The following is a 16,213-nucleotide window of genomic DNA, read 5'->3' as shown; positions in this document are numbered from 1 at the left end:
ATGGGCAAGCTATTATGTGGTATGATTGCGGTCAATGAGACTAAACAACGCAGAGAGCGAAAACCATAAAGACCTGCCCTAGTGGCCCACCAAAATACTCCTAGTCTTCCCCGATGTTCAAAGCTGCGATAGCGGAACGAAGTGCATTTCTACACAAAAGTACTACCAATAAGGGCTAAAACCAGCAGTCTAGGTTCACCGATTTTCTGAGTATCAAGAAGTACCAGAAGCGTGCGTGCCATCATTAAAGGATGGTGACCATGGAAATTGGGGCGAAAGGGTTAGCCCCAAGTGACGGGTCAAGCGCAGACAGTCCAAAACATGCAGTATATGACGCCGATATCTAGGTTGGTTTTTAGAGAGCAGCTCCGGGCTCTCGAGGGAGAAGATGGCTAGTCTGAAAGCACAGTCTCTTTAATAGTTTGGGATTGGCTTGGAAGGACATACAGGTTCATACCGCGATGATGCATGTACATACAAACCCGTGCGGCTATCTTAATTGACAACTGAAAGATGAATGCATTGGTGATATTTATTGGATCTTTTTGCATGAAAAGTTGAGAAACGTGACAAGAGACTTCATAACAACATTCTTGAAAGAAAAACTAGGTACTACGCGCATACGCCCGGGTGGGTATCTCTTCCGCAGAATTCAACCCGAGCAAAACTGTCAACCCCACACAGTCAGGAACAACTGCTCAAGGGTTTTGTATGTGTTGACACGCTTTATTTGTGGTGAGTCATTCGACACATGCTCAGGATTGCTTAGCCTTCTGATCTTTTTGCTCCCAGGGAAGCACCTCAGACATTTTTTCTCCATCAATCACAACAGGCGGACATCCTTGCACCACAAAGATAACCCGTGTATGTTCAGTATCGCTAGGGTTTCGCCACGAGTGTGTAGTTCCCCGCTGCACAATGCTGTCTCCGACTTTGAGGAGACGAATTTCTCCCGAATCCAGTGTTAACTCTATTGATCCGTGTATGACAGTGCCAAAGTCGATAGATTCGGTGCGGTGCATAGGGATGGAACAGCCAGGTGCCCAGTCACAATAGCGCAGTACCATGCCCTCGCGGGGAAAGTGTAGCCGCTCGGCAGCCGAGGTTGTATGCTTATGAAATGCCCTGAGGTCTGTCTCATCTGTCATATTGAGTGGAAATTCGAGGATTTCATATCCTTCGAAGTATTGCATTCCAGGTATGCCTCGAGGAGTGAGGGTCTCTGGTAACAAGGATGAGAAAACGGATCGACCTGAGGCATCATGCGTGGTGATGTATCGATTCGGAATGCCGAGAGCAGGAGCGTTGTCACTGTCCGATGCCATCTGACCGACGTTGAATTTGTAGTTGCTGTGATCGAGACCGTCAAGTTAATATGTCTAGCAAAAAGTTATCACTCTGTACTAATTCTTGTTAGTGTCTCATATTTCCGAAAGATGACTACTTTGTCTTGTGTTTTTTCTCTATACCTTCATCATGAACCTCAATGGCAGTAAGTCGCACCATATAAGTATGTCCTATCGATTTCCCCACCCCCGCATTATGAGGGGAAAGCGTGCTGTGGGGTACATCCATGGGTAAAGAAACAACATTTGTACTGGAAAACAGGGTTTTATCATTCAGACAGGGCTAAATCTGTTGTACTAAGGCAGATGTCGGCAATTATTCTAGGGCTCGGATAATGGATACATGCTGCTATTGGACAATGATCTGAGGAACATGCCTTGAAAATTAACAAGCGGACACTAACACGCGGTTCGGCTGGCTTGGGATCATTGACACTATTTGTCCACGGCAATGTCTCAAATTGATCGTAACATTAGATTTTCCTATCTTGTAAATCTTGGGCCTCTAATTATGATGTCTATCATCCCTCAAGCAAGACAGTGACGCCCGGTCTTGATTTGACTTACTAAGAATAACAAGCAAGCAAGCTGGCCATCTAAACAAAACGCCCCTCCACAATTTCTAAATGCCATGAACGGTGCTCTCCTGTACGAGGTTATTAGTCTTCCTTCGCCACGCGAATCACCATGGCTCCAATCCCCGATGACTTTGACCAGCTCTGATGCGCATCTTTGATATTTTCCATATCCCAAACACCCTTGATCGACGGCGAGATGGTGCCTGCTGCAAGCAAGTCCAGCAGAGCACGCAGGTCTGGTTCGAACTGCTTGCTCTTAGGCTTGATGTAGTAGAACACTGTCTTCTTGTAAGGACAGAAGGTCAAGTTGCGCAACAACAGTTTGAAAATAGGTGTCATGGGTGATCTCTCAGCCTCTCCATTGAAAGTTGCCAGGTTCTGCCCAAAGCCAACCAGGGTGCTATGCTCTTTATCGCAGAGGACGCTGTAAGACTCGTCCCAGCTCTCGTAGCCAAGTGGATCGAACACAACATGAGCACCTCCCAGTTCACGCATCGCGGTCATCCAATCTTTGTTGGTGTAGACGAAAGGAGTTGCACCAAGTTTTCGTAGTGCAGCATGATTTCGCTCCGATGCAGTGCCATAGACCACCGCGCCCTGCAACTGACATAGGACAAGGGTTGCGTACCCGACTGAGCCACTCATGCCATGAATGAAGACTCGTTGTCCCTTGGAGACCTTGGCAGCATGTGTTACCATGCCATATGCCGTGTTCCAATCCAGTGTCAATGCAGTGACCTGCTGGAGATTGAGACCCTCAGGTACAGCAACAAGAGACTTCTCTGGCACGTTGACCAGTTCTGCCTCAGAGTCGTACATTGTGATAGCTGTAACAAGATCGCCAACCTTGAATTTACTGCATCGGGGGCCGTTGGCGTGGACACGGCCGGTGAAGCAGTAGCCAGGTGTCAACGGTGCTGCCTTCTGCATGGGATAACGGCCAAGTCGCATGTTGATGTCTGCGCCAGAGAAGCCAGAGTAGACGACTTTGACCTGCACCTCATTCGCAACCGGGGCTGGGATTTCGGCACTAACAACGCTGACCTTGTCGACATCGCCAAACGCAGAGATGAGAACTTTGCGAACTGTAGTAGACATGTCTTCTTGATATGATGGGATCTAAATGACTAGATAGGATCTTTCAAGTGGAATATGTGATGTTTGCAGCCGAAGCGCGCTTCTATATTGGAGTTGGAGTCGGTTGATGAAGTTGCTCGTTTGACTCCCTTCTTCTCCCACTCCCATCAGGAGAATCGACGTTCATCTTTATATTTTGATCCATTGCGTAGCCGAAGTCCATGATAACTACCACTGTGCGAGCCATCAGCCAGTTTGAAACTGCTCGGAACAACCTTTGGCGTGGAGAGTTGGCCCGACACGGTTTCTGTATGCCCCATAGCAGGTGCGAATCCAAGGGGTGAACGCTTCAGCCACAAAGGGGCATTAATTGTTAGGGCGAGCCAGGGCGGCGCGTGGTTCGTCCGCCCACAGCGTCATGGGTAGTCGGACGAATATCCCCCCGCTCGCTTCGCACCGCTTTCGCGTTTGGTGTTCTGGCCCTGGGGTCAACAGCGACGCGAGTCCGAAGCGAGGTCGAGGTGGCTTTGACTTACTAACTAATGCGTATGCAGCCATACTTAGGACTGTACCTCTCCTACAATTCGCCCGATACGCGCAATGACCGGCTTATCCGAAAAACATGCATTTCTACCTCATACCTAAGCGAAGGGAAGGTACGCCACATCTTCACGGTTACGGGAAATGCATGCGTTATGTTCAAGTCGAAAGGAAATCTTGCAAAAGAAATATAAAAATTGTTTGTTTTGCTATTTGATCTGTTGCTGTGGTGGCCTTGCAACTCAATCATGCTCAATCCTCTACGCAGAGAGACTAGGCGGGCAGACACTCCAAAAGTTGGGCCTTGTCTCTCCGTAAAGCGTCCTCAAGTGATGTCAAGGGCATACCAAACTTGGCTCTTGCTTTCGCTGCCGCCTTGACCACATCGGTGAAGTCCTTGGAATTTGCCCATACCTGAAATCGCTGACCCGAGACAGTAGCTGCCGCTGCCTCGATTTCCGCGGGCGTCTTCTTTCTCACTCTAACAGCTCTCCCACTGACCCTGGCAAGTATGTCGCGCACCTCTTCGATGGTAAGATTTTCATTGCCAAGATCGATCTCTTGCCCACCGAATTTAGCTGGATTCAATAAGGCCGCGGCGGCGTATCTCCCGACATCGTTTCCATCGGTTTGGGCCATTCGCGATCCCTCGTCAAACGCGTGATCTAGTTCTCCAGTGACCGGAAGCGCAGGGAAGTTATGAAGAACGCTCGGCAGGAAGTGGTCCCAATGGATGACTGCTGGTCGGACAATGGTGTAGGTCAAGCCTGCGTTGCGGACGGCTTCCTCGACCGCGGCCTTGGAGGTGTAGTATCCTACCAACCCAACCTTCTCTGTTGCAGCATCGCTCCAGATCTCCTTGTTGCCGGTACAGAAGGTCGTGCTTGCAACGATGGCTTCGACTCCTGCCTTCTTGCATGCCTCGACAACGGTCTTTGCCTGCTGAGCCTCCACCCCTGGGATAGGGAACGTGTTCAAGAAGGCTCCTTTGCAGCCCTGCGCTGCTTTATAGATCGCATCAAAGTTTGTGCTTTCGCCTTCGAATAGTGTGATACCTGGTTTGTTTAGGGCTGCTGGAACCTTTTGAAGGTTGCGTACAACCGCATGGACACTGGCACCGGCTGCAAGAAGGTGGGTGATGACCCATCGGCTTTGCTGGCCAGTTGCTTGCGTGATGAGGTAAGTAGCCATAATTGAACACGCTTAATATAGGCAAATAAAAGAAATAACTTAGATACGAGATCACAGATGGTTCTTGAACGATGTTGATGAGGTTGAATCTCCAGACATGGTATATCGAAAGGGCAACGGTATCACTTATATAGACATTTCGGGGCGGACGACGGTTTCCTACGGTCCCAGCGCATCAAAGACCAGCTTGCTCTTCCCCATCATCAAGCCATTTCGTCTTCAGGACTCTTCCCTATTCAAGTTGATCTAGATGCATCTCATTACTCAGTGGCTGTGATCTAACAAAAGCGGATGGAGGCACTATGCCGGTTTGGTCGGTGCCGGGATTACAAATGGCATTAAGTTGCGTCGGAGAAAGTTGCACTTGGTGGGTCCCACCCCGTGAAAGACGGCAAGCCATAAAGGACCGGCCCCATCCCAAGCAACTTTGTCCGACGTATTCATGGGAATTGGGACATACACATTCATCACGGATACCTAATTCCTCGCCGCAATTCAAAATTTACAACGATTGTTAGTCATATGAACGGCAGGTAGCAACGACTCGGACTTAATGTAAGTGATGCAATGTCCGTTGACATTACGAAACCAAAGAGAGGCTGTTGGACTTGTAAAGGTAAGCTACTTTCGTGTGCTGGAAGAATTGAAAAATCCTCGGACAAGATTAGCCTGACCTCACTTTCTCAGAACGAAAAGTCCAATGCGATCGGAGTCTTCCCACGTGTCGGAAATGTGCTAGAGCTCAGCGAGAGTGCCAAGGCTACGGATTGCGCTTGTCTTGGCCGAGAGACAATGATAAGAAGCGCGCCATCAGAACGAGTTCGCGGGTTGCAAGGACACATGAGCACTCGATGACAAAGCACCAATTTGTCAACACAAGCCGGTGGGATATTGAACTGTACCGGTCTCTATGTTCGCGAAGTGCAATTCCACCCGTTCACTTAGTTGCACCAGCTCCAAATCTATGGAGGCAACCCGAGCCACGGGTGAAACATATGGACTTGGTACACTTTTGTAAGCCTTACAGCATATCATTCAAAACTAATACAGCCTACTCATCATACACGCGAACATACTAGTCCATGATGCAGCCCATCTCTCTCTGGTCACATTTGATGCCAATTCATCCAATATTCGAGATGTCTTAATTCGCATGGCACTTGCGAATGACTCTCTGCCAGGCCAGGCTCTCTTCTATGCGCTGCTTGCCATCTCCTCGCTACGTCGCAATGGACTTCGCCAGGAGGCGGTCCACTTCAAGGTCTCTTCGCTTCAAGCCCTCTCCAAGTCGGCTAGGGCAGGATCCTTAGGCCCGGCTGAAGCTGCTCAGCATGTTGCCACGTGTATGCTCTTGTGCGCTTTTGAAGTAAGTTCCGGGGGACCAACGGTATGTGTTATCTGCGCTGACAATTCTTGTAAAGATACAGTCACCGTCAGATAGCTCGGGAGAGTGGCTGTGGTATGTCCAGGGGGCAATGGACATCATCCAAGGAACTCATCTTGACCAGCAAATAGACTTAAGCGACATCAGTAGTCTCGTTGACTGGGCCCATTATCATGATGCGCTTTCCCGTTTCGTCATGCATCATTGGCGCCATAGGTCGGTGGCCTCGTCAAGCAAAGATGGGTTTGACTCCGAGCAGAGAACCATGCAATACCCACCATTGGTCAAAGACCGTCCGGTATTTTCATTTAAGCGATCTATCGATGCTCTCTTGTTGCCTTATTAACTCTCAATCGCAGGCTTCACGTTCTCCAAACCCGGCACATGCGATACTCAATCTGCTTTCTGAGACATGCGACACGTTGCTCGATCCATGGGACCCTAGAAGCCAGGATATCGAATACAAGAACCGACTTGCATCACTTGAGTCAAGGATTAGGAGCCTTCCAGGCAATTCTGCAACGAACAAGCTCCCAGTCGAGCCGATAGACTCTCTTGAATTTATAGTGGAGCTTTATCAAATCGCCACACTGATCTATCTTCTTCGCGCTTCACAAAGCGTATGGGAAGCACCAGCGAACATGGATTCAATGCTAGAGCGTGTCTTCGCCGTGGCCCATCCAGGCCCCGGCTGCGGCCATTTCTTCCCCTTGTTCATTGTAGCTTGCGAAGCGCGGAGAGATGACCAAAGGACTGCGATTCTTGATTTGATTGAGAAGAACCAGAAACGATCTCATAAGCGGAGCATGACAGGGTTGAGAGCTGAAATTCAGTCGATTTGGGTGCAACAGGACCTTCACGAAGATGGCGATCAGGTGATGAATTATCTACGCGTCATGAATTTTGTCATCAGCTCGAATCTGACGCTTCCGTCTTACGTATGACATTGGTGTTTTAAGCTGCTTAGATGTATTTAACTACACAAAGTCTACCTGTTAAAAGACATCACATCCAGCCATTGAAATACGCCTATGTTGAGTTGGGGGAGCATAGTCTTACCCCTGCCAGCAGTCAGATGACTTATTTGCTATTACTTACTTCATTTTTACTCGCTTTACTTAGCTATCATTACACAGAATACAAGAATGGCTATCCTTTCATTCTCAATACTTTTTTTTTGCCCTGGAGGCTTCTTTTTGTATGTATGCCCTATGATATCTTGAGTGGGTGTTGGTCAGCAGTAGACACTGATGCCCTGTTTCAGTGTGTGTGTGTGTGTGCTATGCTGTTTACAATGCCAACATTGATTTGCTGGTAGCTTTCATACGGATAGACTATAGGCGTTGATATGATCGCCCGAGGCTTTCAGCTTTCGAACTTTTGGGAGACTCTGTCCATTAAAGTCTGTGATCTCATCATCTATCAGATCACATCAATTTCTCACCGACACAAGTGACCTACAGATTTGACTTCATATCAAGCGACATAACTGAAGTATTTTTCTTTTATTTGGTTGTGGTGTATAATTGAATATGGTATATTTGCTATGAAAATAGATTTCAGAATTGGTCTAGCTTTGCTGGTTCTTGAGCGACCCTTGAACTGATTTCACGGCATGTCATCCATTAATACCTCTTATTGTGCGGCATCGTCAGCGGATGATACCTCACAATTCGAGCCAGAAACCTCAAGAGAACTCCTCGTTGCGGGATATCTTCAACACAGTTTCCCTTGCTCTTGGCACAATATCCCTAGTTGCCCACACGACTCTATGAAAATGTAATTCCGGCGCATCGGCGTTAAGGTCTGGAGACTTTCTCCTTGGAGTCAGTACCGATGTGTGTGCATCTGCAACGCTCTTGGCGCGCAGATTAATAATAACTGCCCGCTAGCACGTAGAACGTGCCTCGTATACGCGAGTAAGTAAGATCCAGTCCGTTTCGGAGGGCAATCTAGGAAAGCCTGTGAGTGGTCATGATAATATTGGTTCAAGCCATTGCCAACCGGAGCCTCTCGTAACCGTTTCTACGCTACGCCGGCCGGACCGAAAAATGATTGAAGCGCGGAGTTCGCTGAGATTTGCATGTCGAGAAGGCGATGTCTAGTCTCAGTTGTAAGAGTAATGACATGCAGGATCCTCCGAGTCTGACAACTTGAAATGCCTGTCCGCGAATATAGTCTGCGAGCCTTGCAACACATCACCGCTATGCATTATGGCCGACTGCATTTCGGTGACAAGCAATGGGGCCGATCTCGCGCTGGGTTTGACAAACGTATCGAGTTGTGCCAACGACATTTCAGACTTCGCAAGGTGCACATCCAAGGCGGTTGGTTTGCTCACCACAGCCTCTTTGACACAATCATCAAGCAGGCAGTGGCTGTGGATTATTACCCACAGACTTGTATAGCTCTCGCAGCTCGAATGCTTCATGGCCACCTTCTGGTACCTCGCCTATCAATCTTGCTGGCTGTCCTGCCACGACGCTGAAGCTTGGAATTACCATATTGGCAGGCACTACAGTTCCGTCCAAGATTCTCACGTAGTCCTTGATGATGGCAAACTCCCCGACGACAACCGCTTGTCCGATGTGTACGTGGTTTCCGATCGTCGCAGCTTGAACAACACTGCCTTGACCGACGAAGACGTGATCGCCCATTCGTAGAGGCATGTAGGTGAATGCACTACAGAAAAGCGTCGTTAGCCAACAAAGATGGTAAGCGCCGCATGATCTTGGGTCTACGACGTACCCCTTGTACATTCGACCGGGTGGTCGTAAGCAGCAGCCTCTGCTCAAGAAGCAATAGCGGCCAATTGCCACGGCGGTATTGTTGGCGGGCGCGCCTCCAGAGGATGAGGACTGTATTGATCGAGCCAAATCACCACGGATCATGACCTCCTGCTGGATGACGGTCTTGCCACCCAGCATGATATTCTGGGTGCCGACTAGGGTCGCTTTCCGAGCAACTTTGTTGCCCGTGTCCTGGTGTGTGCGAGACCGCGTCAGCAAAAATTGAAGGCGACAGCAAGCGGAGCCCTTATGCCATACCGTCTCTATATACTCTCCTCTCGGTGCCCTCCGCGACATGATTGCTGTATTGTATTTGTGTGATCAGAGGTTCCTGACCCGGGTGCTGTCGTTGTGTCAAGAAGAGGAGATGGGAGCTCGGAGCTTGTCGATGGAAACTGTCGCGGCGCGTGGTGAAGCCCCAGCTAGCGCGTTAGTTCAAGGTTAGGCCTGTCCTAACCTCAACAGCCATTGACAGTGCACTGCAACAGAAAAGGTCTGAGCAGTCCTCGTTTCTGCAAGGAAGGAGAATCGGCATGTTTATTGCAGCTGTACAAGACCGAAGAAAGAAAGAACAAGGCAAACACAGTATATAAATTCATCTTAGACTTTATCGACCGCTGTTTCAAAACTAGACAGATGCGCATTTTGCGCTGTCTGTCGCTTTTGCTCAACTGGGAAAGAAGGAATTGGCCTTGCCGAACGGGAGCAATAGAGCGGACGCGTGTGTCAAATGTCTCTGGAGCAGATTCAAGTTATTGTCAATTTGGCGCTATGTCAGACAGGAATGAGAGCTCTTTACCAAATGCAAAGTTGACTCGCATCGCTCTTGACATAGCTACATCATTAGGATGTGAGTTGAGTTGCTGTGCTCTACCTAATTAGAATACCGGTAGGACAATACTCCATCCATCACAATGTTGGACATGACTAGGTACTTTCCAGGCTGCTTGGAACTCTTATTAGTGACGTCAGTGGCTCGGCCCAGCCCGGCCCTGGCTGGTCCCGTTACGCCCCTCGGGCCCCCCCTTTGGGAGAGAATTTGACACGAAAGCGGCATGTCATCTCATTCTGCCCTGGCTTGTCTGGCTTGTCTTTTGCCTATGAGCCTTGTCCTGTCTATGCCAATCCTCCACTAACTCGTACGGACGGCCATGCTTGCCCGTCACCATCAGGCCACAACCCACTTTGTCCCATCCATCCATCCATCCCACGAACGAACGATCGACATCCCGTACACGCGCGCTGTAGCTCTCACTTAGACGCAATTGCGGAGAGCCAGCGAGCCAGCGAGCGAGCGCATGCATCTATCCAGGTCAGAAGCGGAGACACACGCGGTTCCCAGACTGCGATAACCCCGTCCAGGCGACCGGCATGTCCACACAACACCCACAACAACACCAGCAGCCGCCTCTCCACGTGGCCGAAGCGCCCCTAGACGAGACCGTACTGGTCGTACCTGTTGCCGATGCCGTTGCCGTTGCCAGTGCAGATCCCTCGGCTGCTGCTCCATCCAAGCAACATGGCAATATACACGCCTCAGCCAAACCCCCGGCTTTGCCTTTGGGTTCGGCTGTAGACATGAACCACATATTCGACTTTTGGCCTGTTCCTAGTGTCGTGCTCTCGCCCGCCTGTCGAATCACACAAGCCTCAGCACGCTTCCTCGAGGCTTGGCATACTACTGTGCAAGATTGTGTTGGTGTGGACTTGGTCTCGCTGCTCACCACCAAATCGGGCGAGGGCAGTGCAAATGTTATTGTAGCCGCCATCGACCAGGCCATCGTCTCCCGTGCCGAGCGCACGAGTACCGCCATTATAGTTGGAGCAACCTCTTCGTGGGCTGCTCGAATTATACCCGTTTTCAAGGGTGACGAGTTGCTGTCTGTGGTGCTTGAGTGGCAGGAGACTCCTTATGATCCTTCACTGACCGTTGTCGGGGAGCAAACCAAGATTGCCCTTTCCACCAATGAGGCTTTCCGAATCCTTGTTCAGGCTGTTAAGGACTACGCGATCTTCCTCCTTGATACTAAGGGTAATGTTGCCACCTGGAACACCGGCGCCGAGGTGAACAAGGGCTACACCCGGGATGAAATCGTCGGCAAGCACTTTTCTATCTTCTACGGCAAGGAGGATCTCGAGATTAGGAAGCCCGAGATGGAACTGGAGATTTGTTTGCGCGAGGGGAGGGTCGAGGACGAGGGCTGGCGCTACCGCAAGGACGGCACTAGGTTCTGGGCAAATGTCATCATCACTGCTATCTACAAAGACGGTGTCCACGTTGGCTTCGGCAAGGTGACACGCGACCTGACGGAAAGGAAAGCTGCCGAGTCTCGTCTCATCGCCGCTTATGAGGAGAGTGAGAAACTCAAGTCAGACTTTCTCGCCAACATGAGTCACGAAATAAGAACGCCCATGCACGGTATGCTCTCGGCGTGTACACTGCTTCTGGATACACCCTTGACCGAAAAGCAACGAGATATCGCCAACATCATGGACGAATCAGGGCAGGTTCTCTTACAGGTCATCAACGATATTCTCGACTATTCTAAACTTGCGTCCGGCAGTTTCTCCATCAACTCAGACATCGTTGGCGTTGCTAGTATCATCGCATCAGTTGTACGCAGTGTCCAGCCATTCCTGCAACCCGATGTACACTTGGAACTCTTCCTAGCTTCAGATCTGCCCAAGTCGGCCCAAGGGGATCCTCTTCGCTTTCGACAAATTGTTCAAAATATCGTCGGCAACGCCGCAAAGTTTACTGAAAAGGGAACTATTCGTGTACACGCCACACTGCTTGATGAGACTGCAGAGAGCTACACCATTAAGACCGAGGTGTCCGACACCGGAATTGGGATTCCAGCAACAGCTGCCAAAGGGCTCTTTACGCCCTTCACTCAGTTCGATACTACGACGACGAAGCGGTACAAGGGCACCGGTCTTGGCCTTTCGATTGCGAAATCGCTCACAGAGCTCATGGGCGGTCAAGTCGGGTACTGCCCAAACCCGGAACGGCACGGAAGTATCTTCTGGTTCACAGTTACCTTCAAAAAGATCAAGAGCCTTGATCAGTTCCATGGCTGGAAACGCCAGGTCGGCTACAGACTCTCTGCAAGCTCGTCACCAGATATAGCAGACCCGCAAGTCAGGCTAGCCGAGGCGGCTCCGACGACGAGCCTCCTGATAGTCGAGGACAATGTGATAAATCAAAAGGTAATGCTCGGCATGTTGCGCTCTGTTGGGTTTAAACAGATCGAGGTTGCGTCAAATGGCGCCGAGGCCGTGTCTATGGTGAGGGCTAAACCTGCAGCATATGACCTTGTCTTAATGGACATCAACATGCCAATCGTTGACGGGTACGAAGCTACGGCACAAATCCGAGAGTGCGGCATTCGCGTGCCCATTATAGCCATGACTGCATATGCCCTAAAGGGCGATCGAGAACGTTGCCTTGAAAGTGGTATGGACGACTACGTCCCGAAGCCGATCGACAGGAAACATCTTTTAAGGACATTGGTTAAATGGCTCCTCGATACCAGGGATTACAGAAATCCCAACGGCGATGATTTGCTGGCAAGATCGACACAAGAGCCAGGTTTACAGTCACCTACTTCCAGTGCGGATCGTGAGCCAGCAGGTACCAGAAGATCTGCAACAAGCAACTGAAGAACAATGTCACATGGCGGGCAGAGCAACTCACCAACCCGTCCCAACGGCATCGCAACCAACCCATAAGTCGCTGGAGTGCCGCGTAGGGTTAATTAGTGGGGTTGGATCTGTCTAGCCCCAGGTCCTTTGCCTGAGAGGCCTGACAGCTGAAAACCAATTCAAGCCAAGTGCGTTTGGATTAGCACGACACCCCACTTCACTATTGATACGCTTAGTGATTTATGGCAATCAAACGGCATCTTGGCTCTCACGTCTCTCAATAGAGGTTGGTTTTAGGCCATTTCGAAGAAATTCTGGATTTTGCTAGCAAGCAGTACGCGCGTCTAATGGCGCCGGTGATCTTGCGAGAATGAAGCAATTTCTCTGGGTGCTGGTCTTTAAAGAGCGTCCTGATTCCGCCTCTTGAATCCTTTGGCACCGATATCAGATTCATCGAGAGGCCCGTGTTGAAGCCATGTTTTCCAAGAAAGCCATTGGAGCACTACTTCTTGGCGCCGGTCTGGCACAAGCCAGCTGCAATGCTGACAACTGCCTGCGCGGTTTGCGGAACACCAAAGTCTTGACTTCAGCTCAGTCCTTTTGTGCCGAGTATACGCAAGGGCTTTTCGATTCGGCTCTCCCGACATATGCATCAGCTTGCAGCAGCTCTGCTAGCCGCATCTCAAGCGCCTGCTCTTGCCTTGCAACATCTACAGCATCAAGTCAAACTACAACCACAGCTCCAGCATCCACAACAACAACTTCGTCAACGCTTCTAGAGATAACAAGCAGCACCACCTCAACCATACAAAGCGTGGCGGCTTCATCAACTTCTACTGCGGCATGCGCCCGCATCTCCAACGGTAACTTCGAAACAGGCGACACAAGTTCCTGGGAGATAACTCGTGGCTCGGCTCCACAAGGCCGGTACGCGGCAGCAGTCACCGTGTCAGACAACGAGGAATTCACGCCTGTGTCAGGGAACTACATGCTTCGTATGCCCGACACATGGCAGGCCAACCAGCAGATCACGAACCTCTGCGCTGCCGACACTGACTGGGTTCTCAATGGGTTTCTCCGATTAATACCTGGTACCAACTGCAATATCTATTTCTGTGCCTTGAGCACAGACACATATGTGTCATCTCCCGATTGCACTTATATAACTCCGCCAGAGGATGAATGGCAAGCTGTGCAGATCAGTATGCCTGGGTCGGCAGCAGGTGGAAACTGGTTGATACAAGCTGGCGTCAGCTGCTTTTCAGGGAACACCGGAGCGATCTTCGTTGACTTTGTGGTTCTATCATAGATAGTCAATGATACAAATCAGAAAGTTCTGTCGGTTGACGGAGGGCAAATATGTTTCATTGCTTCTTCTACCTATCTGCGTATGTGGTGAAAAGACTATGGTGTAATTTCCTCCCCAGCAACGGTAGCAAAGAAAGCATCAGCGAGGTATGAACCAGCATAGCTAGCCTTATGAAATCCGTCAACGATAGGCGGAACCTTCGAAGGCTTAGAGATTGTTTCGATATATCCAGCAATGCCGTCTCTCTGCCATTCCTTTGCAAACTTTTCTGCTGTAATGTTGAGGCCACCTACAGCCCAGATTGGTTGCACTTGCCACACAATACCTAGCTTGGCCATGTCATCACTGAAAGATCGGATCTGATCCTGACTGAACCCAGCGGCTTCATAGTTATACATGCCGGTGAATCCGAATGCGAATAGTCGATCTGGATATACCTTGCGAACTTCAGTGTGAAATTCAACAATATCTTTCCATACTACTTCAAGTCAGCATTTCTATATCTGGGTTCATGCCCTGCGACACTTACCCGGCGCATCCATCCTTGCCCAGGTCATATCACCTAGAGGCGCAGCCAGGATAGCTCGCTCGACAATGGTCTTGACGCTTGGCTTCCACATATATTGACCTTCCTTAGACCGAGATAGCTCCCAATCGAATTGAACATCCTCGCCCAAAATGCTCTTCGCAATACGGCGCTTCTCCTTGAGTGGAGTTCCATATTTTGTTGCTTGTGAAACATACTCTTGGTACTGTTGGTCACTTGCTTTCGCCTTGACAGCTTCGTCAAAGGTCATCAAGCCACTCTTGGCCTTCCATTCATCCCTAGCAGCGACATAGCTCTTACCAGCAGCTAGGCCAGCCTGGATCGCTTCAACCAAAGGCTCCACATCCTTTGTAGCGCCGATGATGTATTCATGGTCTCGAGGATCTATAGTGCTTGTGATGAACTGCGAGCGATCTGTGTCGCATCGACACATGAGAAGAGTGTTGGTCCTGATGTTCAATGAGCAACTGAGACACGGGATCTATTCGCTGCTACTCACCCCATGATGTCAAATTGCATCCGCACCGCAGTCAGTCTTGACAGGTATTCACTTGTTGGGACTACGGTTCGGCCCTCTCCAATTGTGAACTTCTTCAGTCCAATGGCCAAGTCATCTAGATGAATCATAGCCACACCAGCTTCGACGAATAGCTTGGCTAACTTCACAGTCGTAGTCAGGCCACCGAACCCCATATCAGCATCTGCAATGATGGGTGCCATGAAGTCATAGATCTCCAGCTTTTCTCTCTCGGCTTTGGTGTGATGCATCCTGAACTGTTTTTGACGTTGGTCATGCCATAGCTGAGACTTGAAGATCTTCTCAACGACCTTGGGAACCGTGTCCCACGGGTAATCGGCATGGTCGCAACCGGGATGCTGAACTTCAGACAGGCCACACAGAGCTCCAGAGACGTAAATTGTCTTTCGAAAACGCAGTCACTGTCAGCCCATTGTTACTTGATCCTAAATTACGGTTGATTTCAATACCTGTTGATGCTTCACCATCTGAGATACGACAGTCGGCTCGGTTGTACCAAACGTCTTCTCACACGTGCCATTCTTGAGATGAGTGTTAAGAATATCCCACAGCTTGTCTCCCTGTACACTTGATGGATATGTAATGGGGATCGTGTTCCGGAGTGCAGCAATTGACTTGGCAGAGTACGGTCTAACACACATTAGCATGGGAAGATGAACAACACAGGACGGGCGTCGTTGACCTCTTCAAGTGGGACTGTCTGAGGCTTTGCCATTCCTTTTCGATGGCGGCGACTTGCTCTTGAAAAGCCGCCTCCTCAGCGTCCAGGTCTATCTTGATATTCGGCATTTTGATATACTTCAAGGCAATGGTACTAGGATACGAGCACGGGCGGAATTTTTCCTACAGTGAGGAAGGAGGTTAGAGTACGAAAGAATACCAGAGCTAACTCATCTATGTGACATTTACGTGCATTCTATTACGTGGATCTATCTCTCTGATTGTTGTTCACTTCCCCTAATCGACTTGTGTAGGATTCGCTGGCACTCCGGTGCGGACACAGAGCCCGATATCGTCGCCGCGGGGATCCCGAAGGGTGTCACACTATGCGGACAGTAGTCCGACCATGCCGACGTAAGACCCACCTACCCAGCGATATCTGGAATTGAATCCTCCAACCTCACCTTGACGAAGATTATATTACTTCGATACTGTGTGGTGATCAAACGTAAACTTTGGAAGAACGGAATGTGGCGATTACACGAAAGAACGAGGACTTTGGCCTGAAAGGAGCAATCAGCAGTGGCTGTCGGCTGCCATAGGCCAACG

The 16,213-nt window shown here is 49.8% G+C and overlaps 5 protein-coding genes across 5 annotated transcripts; 1 reads left to right on the top strand and 4 right to left on the bottom strand.

Moving 5' to 3' along the window:
* Positions 1 to 2,005: 2,005 nt before the first annotated feature.
* Positions 2,006 to 3,022, bottom strand: UCRPA7_288 (putative zinc-binding dehydrogenase protein; the record flags this gene model as incomplete). The annotated part of the gene is made up of 1 exon (XM_007912885.1): positions 2,006 to 3,022. One exon carries the CDS (start codon positions 3,020 to 3,022, stop codon positions 2,006 to 2,008), a length of 1,017 nt encoding a protein of 338 aa, XP_007911076.1.
* Positions 3,023 to 3,814: 792 nt separating this feature from the next.
* On the bottom strand, positions 3,815 to 4,732 carry UCRPA7_287 (putative family protein; the record flags this gene model as incomplete). Its single annotated transcript, XM_007912884.1, has 1 exon — positions 3,815 to 4,732. One exon carries the CDS (start codon positions 4,730 to 4,732, stop codon positions 3,815 to 3,817), a length of 918 nt encoding a protein of 305 aa, XP_007911075.1.
* Positions 4,733 to 8,479: 3,747 nt separating this feature from the next.
* UCRPA7_286 (putative dynactin subunit 5 protein) lies at positions 8,480 to 9,202 on the bottom strand (the record flags this gene model as incomplete). The annotated part of the gene is made up of 3 exons (XM_007912883.1): positions 8,480 to 8,798; positions 8,865 to 9,097; positions 9,164 to 9,202. The coding sequence occupies 3 exons, from the start codon at positions 9,200 to 9,202 to the stop codon at positions 8,480 to 8,482; spliced, it is 591 nt and encodes a 196-aa protein (XP_007911074.1).
* A 1,074-nt stretch (positions 9,203 to 10,276) lies between these two features.
* On the top strand, positions 10,277 to 12,568 carry UCRPA7_285 (putative histidine kinase protein; the record flags this gene model as incomplete). The annotated part of the gene is made up of 1 exon (XM_007912882.1): positions 10,277 to 12,568. One exon carries the CDS (start codon positions 10,277 to 10,279, stop codon positions 12,566 to 12,568), a length of 2,292 nt encoding a protein of 763 aa, XP_007911073.1.
* Positions 12,569 to 13,954: 1,386 nt separating this feature from the next.
* UCRPA7_284 (putative isocitrate lyase protein) lies at positions 13,955 to 15,591 on the bottom strand (the record flags this gene model as incomplete). The annotated part of the gene is made up of 4 exons (XM_007912881.1): positions 13,955 to 14,337; positions 14,389 to 14,855; positions 14,906 to 15,327; positions 15,394 to 15,591. The coding sequence occupies 4 exons, from the start codon at positions 15,589 to 15,591 to the stop codon at positions 13,955 to 13,957; spliced, it is 1,470 nt and encodes a 489-aa protein (XP_007911072.1).
* Positions 15,592 to 16,213: the final 622 nt, after the last annotated feature.

The sequence above is a fragment of the Phaeoacremonium minimum genome (assembly GCF_000392275.1).
Source record: "Phaeoacremonium minimum UCRPA7 unplaced genomic scaffold PA7_03_scaffold_20, whole genome shotgun sequence".
NCBI lineage: Eukaryota > Fungi > Ascomycota > Sordariomycetes > Togniniales > Togniniaceae > Phaeoacremonium > Phaeoacremonium minimum.
The sequence above is the reverse complement of the archived record's forward strand: the minus strand, read 5'-3'. Positions and strand labels throughout refer to the sequence as shown.